Raw genomic sequence first — 6,713 nt, 5'->3', positions numbered from 1 at the left:
TTGAATTTAGTGGATTTTATTAAGTTTTCCCACATTTATTCAATGAAATAGGATGTTTTTATGAATTTCTCCTAAATTATGCTTAAGAGTAAAAACATACTTTTTAGGCCCTTAATTTGCTAATTTTAATTTTTAATTTCATTTGATGCCTTGATGTGTTTGTTTAGTGATTTTAGGTTTAGAAGGTAAAGATTTGATTGAAGAAGTAAACAAAAAGCATGCAAAATAGAGAATTCATGAAGAAATGAGAATTTGGTGGAAATCTTGTCCACGCATATGCGACCAACGTGTATGCGTGAGTAAGTGCATTGTCAAGCGACGCGTACGCGTGACCCACATGTAAGCGTGACCAGAGTTTGTCAAGCGACGCGTGGGTTGTGACAAGCGTCACCTAACTTCATTAAAGAAAACGTGGTTGGCGATTTCTAAGCTGCATCAGGCCCAAATCCAACTCATTTCGGATGCTATTAGAGGCAGAATTCAAGATGGAACAAAGGAGGGCAATTAGGATAGTTTTAGAAACATGCTTTAGGTTAATTGCATTTTAGATTTTGGTTTAGTTTCATGCCTTGATCTAGTTTCCTTTACTTTTCCTTGTTCTATTGCTTTAATTTTCTTAGTTGTTCTTGTTAATTTCTTATTTTGGTCACTTTTATGTTTATGAACTCTTGTTGGATCTTGATTTTCTTTAATGCAATTTTGATGTTTCTTTTTTATTGATGTTTATTTGAGTTGTTATTATTGTTATTTTGCACTTGGTAGTTTTAGATTTTATATTTCTTGCTATTTTATCATGCTTTTCTTTTATGCCTACCAAGTGTTTGATAAAATGTTTGGTTGGATTTTAGAGTAGATTTTTATACTCTTGGCTTGTGATTGAGGACTTTGGTCCCTTGAGATCATTAATGTCCAAATTTATTGGTGATTTAGGGTTGTTAGTTGGTTCTAGGATTAACTATGTCCACCTGACTTAACCCTCCGATGTTAGAAGACAACTAAGTGGAATTAACTCTTTGTAATCACCATGTTGTGGTTAATGATCCAAGATAGGAAACCTTGACCTTTAGTCCTTGCCATGAGTGTCTTTTAGCCTTTTTAGTTTCTTATTGTTAGTTTTATTTTCTTGTCTATCAAACCTAAAACTCCAAAACTATACACCCATAACCAATAATATGCACACTTGCTTGCAATTTCTTGAGAGATGACCCGAGGTTTAAATACTCTCGGTTTTTATTGGTTTGCTTAAGTAACAAAAAAATTAAACTTTGATTGAGGATTGTTTGTTGGTTTGGATCTATACTTGCAACGTGATTAACTTTGTAAAAATTTCCAACCAACGATTTCCCTCCACCAGTCATGCGTACGCGTGACATGAGCAACAAAGATATTACAATTTCTGCCTCTATTCAAGCAAAATGGCACAAAGAAACCTAGAATTTCAAGGAAACAACCAAAATTACCAAATTAAACAAACTAACATAAATGAAAGCTTTATGAAACAACCATCATTCAACCATATCTAATCAAATTCAAGAAACTCATATCATATCTAATCAAACATATCTAATTAAAAAGATGAAATCAAAGTGAAAGAACTATAAACAAGGAAGATCATACCATCGTGGAGTGTCTTCCACCTAGCACTTTTCTTTAACGTCCTTAAGTTGGAAGGTCAATGGCTCAATTCTCTTCTTAGGGAGGATCCTTCAAGAGGAAGATCTCCATATGGTTCAACTTTTTCTACCACATAGGGACCATCCCATCTTGACCTCAATTTACCTGGTATCAACCTCAATCTTGAATTATAGAGAAGCACTTGATCTCCAACTCTAAACTCTCTTCTTTTGATATTTCGGTCATGTGCTGCCTTCACCTTTCCTTGTAGGTCTTGAATTTTCATATGCCTCCAACTGTATGCACTCTAATTCCTCCAATTGCAATTTTCTCCCAATTTCGGCATTCCCCAACCCCGAATTACATTCCTTGAAGACCCAATATGCCTTGTGCTCAACTTCCACTAGAAGGTGAGACGCCTTTCCATAGACCAACCGAAATGGACTCATGCCGATTGGTGTCTTATAAGCTGTCCGGTAGGCCCATAGCGCATCTTCGATCCTATAGCTCCAATCCCTCCTATGGGGTTTCACTATCTTCTCTAAAATCCTCTTGATTTCCCGGTTAGAAACCTTCGCTTGGCCATTGGTTTGGGGATGATAGGCCGTAGCTACCTTATGGATAATGCCATATCTCTTCATCAAAGTTGCTATCCTCTTGTTGCAAAAGTGTGAGCATTGTTCGCTCACGATTGCTCGTAGCGATCCAAAACAACAAATAAGATGATTTCTTACAAAGGAAGCAACAGTGTTAGCGTCACGGTATGGGTTGGAATTGCTTCCACCCATTTAGAAACATAATCAACCGCTAACAAGATGTAGAAAAAACCATTGGAGTTGGGAATTGACCCATAAGGTCAATGCCCCAAACATAAAAAATTTCACAGAACAACATAAGTTATTAGGGCATTTCATCCTTCTTGGACATATTACCAAACCTTTGGCATTGGTGACAAGAATTACAAAAGGAGGTTGCATCTTTGAATAGGCTAGGCCACCGAAATCCGCAGTCTAACACTTTTCTTACTGTCCTTTGAGGACCAAAGTACATACCACTTTTGGAAGAGTGGCACGCTTCTAAGATAGACCAGAATTTCATTTGAAGCACACACCTCCTAATTACTTGCACGGCACAACATCTCCATAAGTAGGAATCATTTCATATGTAATACTTGGACTCACTTTTAATTTTGTCCTTTGGTGCTTAGAAAAGAGTTGAGGAAGGGTTTGGCCTACCAAGTAATTGGCAATAGATGCAAATCAATGAGTGACTTCCAAGATTGCTTGCAAGGTATCTTAGGGAAAATCATCATTGATAGGGGTAGAGTCACATGCCAAATGTTTACAGCGGCTCAAGTGGTCTGCCACTAAATTCTGTGATCCACTCCTATCCTTGATTTCTAAGTCAAATTCTCGCAAGAGTAATGGTTGAGAGGGATCACACATGAGCTTGAGGGTCGAGAGGGCTTTGAGTTTGGTTGGATCATAGAGGTAAACGGGATATAAGCTCTTGAATGGTGGAGCAAAATTCTCTTTGTTCTTGAAGAATAATGTCGAGGGTATCATCCATTAGAGCTTGATTTGAGGAAGAAGAAGGATAGGTGATTTGTGGAACTTGTGGTTGGTTGATTTGGGGCACTTGAGCTTTTCTGTGGTGAGAAGGTTAGTATCTTTGGCCTTGGTTTTGTGGTTAGAATGATTAGTTTTATTGGTTATGGTATGGTTGAAAGTTGTTGTTCCCTCTTTGATTTGAACCATTCTCCATCCTTGAATGTAGTTGTCTCTACACCCTTAGTTAGAATTGTTTTCCAACATTGGTTTTGCCACCCTTGGTTATAATTACCCCTTTGTTGATAAGGGGCTTGGTTTGAACGATTGAAGTAAGGATTGGTGGCTGCCTAGGTGTTGTCCTCTTGGAGTTGTAGACATTCATCGATGTAATGAGAGTTGCAAGCACAAATTCCACATATTCTTCGTGGAGCTACCGGTTGGTATTGTTGTTGTGGAGGGGTTGTTGTTGATTAAGATGGATTTGCTTGAGAATGGCGAACATCTCCCCTAAGTTCTTGGTGAGGGCAGAATCATTAGAAGAAACTTTATTGATGGTCAATGGATGATTGTTTCTTTGCCTTGCATGTTTGGTAGTGATGAGCGGACATTTGATACACTTTTTGGCATCATTTTCATATAGTTTTTGTTAGGTTTTGTTTAAGTTTTGTTCTATTTTCATAGGTTTTAGTCCGAAATTCATATTTTTGTATTCTACTTTGAGTTTGTGTGTATTATAATGATTTCAGATATTTTCGAACTGAAATTGAGGAGTTTTGGCAAAGTCTGATTCAGAGACAGAGAAAGGACTGCAGATGCTGTCAGGATCTGACCTCCATGCACTCGAAGGAGCATTTTTGAGCTTAGAAGTCCAAATGGAGCATTCTCAACGGCTATGGAAAGCTAACATCCAGGGCTTTCCAGAAATATATAATAGTCCATACTTTGTTTTGGAAATGAAATCCCGAAATGGGTGTTCGACGCTAGCCACCAGCCCCATTCCTGGCGTCCAACGCCCACATGGGAATAGCTGGCGTCCAACGCCCATTCAGGAGTCCAAAGCTGGCATTGGATACCCAAAGTGGCTTCCCTCAGGCTTAGCCCAAACACTCACCAAGTGGGCCTGAAAAGTGGATTTTCACACTACAAGACTAGTCTATCTTATTTTCTCTGATCCTTAGTTATTAGATTAGTATATATAGGAGGAGATCACCCTTCTTTATGAACTTTTGATCTTCTTATTCCCCCATTTTTATTTTCAACATCATTATGTACAGTATGAGTCACTAACCTCCTAAGGTTAAGGTTAGGAGCTCTGCTAATTCTTATGGATTAATAATAACACTATTCTATTTCAATCTATGCTTGATTCTATTCTAAGATGTATCTTCATTCTTCATTCTAATGAATTGGGAGTGTAACTTGATCGTCATCTCCATTCACATGGGTTCTTGCGAGTCCTTGAAGGGATAGTACTAAACCACAAGCCTGATTATACATCTCTTAGACTGCTAATCCACGGCTTCATTCGGGACTTCTCGAGACATCAATTCAGCCGAGGTGCGGGGTGATTAGAGCATTTGTGGTATAGGCTAGAACCAAAGAAGCAGCATTCTCTGATCCAGAAGATCCGACCTTATCTGTGGTGTTTTGAGTAGCTCACCAAGGGAATGGACTGCTAGAGCTTCACCCCCATTCAGATTGCATGACCGCTGACCCGGCGTTTGATCTAAAGCAGAGGAGATTAACGACCGCTAACTCGGCACTAATCATATACAGCCTTCCATAGAATGAATTAGTCAGAAGTTAAAGTAAATGGTGAGAAAAGTTGATCCAAAAGGAGAAAGCATATCCGAAGCCTTAACCGTTCTCAAACTATTGATTTCACACCTATGTATAGTAACGTTTTATTTATTTATCTATTTTATACGTTTTCTCGTGACAACCATATTTTCTATCCGCCTGACTAAGATCTGCAAGGTAACCATTGCTTTCTCAAACCAACAATCTCTGAGGGATCAACCCACACTTACCTGAGGTAATACTTGATGACCCAGTAAACTTGCCGGTCTATCTGTGCGAAACGTGCGAAGCCAGTTTTTTGAGCCATTGCCGGGGATTGTTCGGATTTGACAAACTACCGGATTATCTTGTTGCTTAGATTAGATACTTTTCACTTTTGTCTGAGTCTTTTGTTTTCTTTCTCTTTTGTTTGAGCCTAGTGTCAGTTCTTAAGTTTGGTTTCCTTTGTGTGTTTTTTATTTTCTTTAAATTTTTGAATTGTTCTTAAGAGTTCTTCTTGGTATTCAAGTTGTTTTTGTTTCTTTTCTTGTTTTGATCTTAAAATTTTTAAGTTTGGTATCTTTTGGTGTTTTTCCTTTTAAATTTTTGAAAAAAAATAAGTGTCTTTGATCTAAAAATTTTATGTTTGGTGTCTTTTGGTTATTTTTCTCTTTCTTCATTAATTCAAAAAATAAAAAAATAAAAAATACCTTTTAAATCTTTATTCAAAAATTTCGAAAATCTTGCTTTCTTTTATTAATTTGATTTAAAAATTTTTAAAGTTTGGTGTTTCCTTGTTTTTAAATGTTATCTTTTTAAATCTTTTCAAATCTTTTCTTTTAATTTGATTCTTTCCTATCTTATCTTTCTTTTAAATTTTAAAATTCAAAACTTTTTCAAATCTTTATCTTATCTTATCTTAATTTTAAATTTCAAAATCAAATCTTTTTCAAATCTCCTATCTTATCTTATTTTCAAATCTTTCTTAATTAGTTACTTGTTTTCTCTTCCTTCTTTTTCCAAACTTCCTAACTGATTCCCCTCTCTTCTATTTTGAAAACTACTTATCTATTTCTCTTTATTCTTTTTCGAAAGTCACATATTTAATTTTCAAATCTTTTTAATCAATTGGTTATTTTAGTCTTTAATTTCCTTCTTCTTTTTAATTTAATTAATAATTAAAAATAAAAACAAAAATATTTTAATTCTAGTTTCCTTTTTACTTCCTAATATCCAAATGACGCAAACTGGCGTTCAACGTCAGCTCCATGCTGCATTCTGGAGTAAAACGCCAAAAACACGTCACAAACCAGAGTTAAACGCCAAAAACACGTTACAACTTGGTGTTTAACCCAAGAGAAGCCTCTGCACGTGTAAAGCTCAAGCTCAGCCCAAGCACACACCAAAGTGGGCCCCGGAAGTGGATTTCTGCACTTAGACTTATTTCTGTAAACCCTAGTAGCAAGTTTAGTATAAATAGAACTTTTTACTATTGCACTCAGATCTTTGGAATTATACATCTTTGGATTATCTTTTGATCCTTTGATCACTTTTTGGGGGCTGGCCATTCGGCCATGCCTGGACCACCATCACTTATGTATTTTCAACGGTGGAGTTTCTAGACACCATAGATTAAGGTGTGGAGCTCTGCTGTTTCTCAAGTATTAATGCAAAGTACTATTGTTCTTCTATTCAATTCATGCTTATTTTATTCTAAGATATTCGTTGAACCTCAACATGATGAATGTGATGATCCGTGACACTTATCAT

The 6,713-nt window shown here is 36.6% G+C and overlaps 1 protein-coding gene across 1 annotated transcript; it reads right to left on the bottom strand.

Annotated features, from left to right (window-relative positions):
• Nucleotides 1-1,856: 1,856 nt before the first annotated feature.
• LOC130959947 (uncharacterized) lies at nt 1,857-2,402 on the bottom strand. The gene has a single exon (XM_057885344.1). The coding sequence runs from the start codon at nt 2,400-2,402 to the stop codon at nt 1,857-1,859; it is 546 nt and encodes a 181-aa protein (XP_057741327.1).
• Nucleotides 2,403-6,713: the final 4,311 nt, after the last annotated feature.

The sequence above is a fragment of the Arachis stenosperma genome, unplaced genomic scaffold (assembly GCF_014773155.1).
Source record: "Arachis stenosperma cultivar V10309 unplaced genomic scaffold, arast.V10309.gnm1.PFL2 arast.V10309.gnm1.Scaffold_100028, whole genome shotgun sequence".
In the NCBI taxonomy this organism is placed as follows: domain Eukaryota; kingdom Viridiplantae; phylum Streptophyta; class Magnoliopsida; order Fabales; family Fabaceae; genus Arachis; species Arachis stenosperma.
This window is presented reverse-complemented; position numbering and strand designations above follow the sequence as displayed.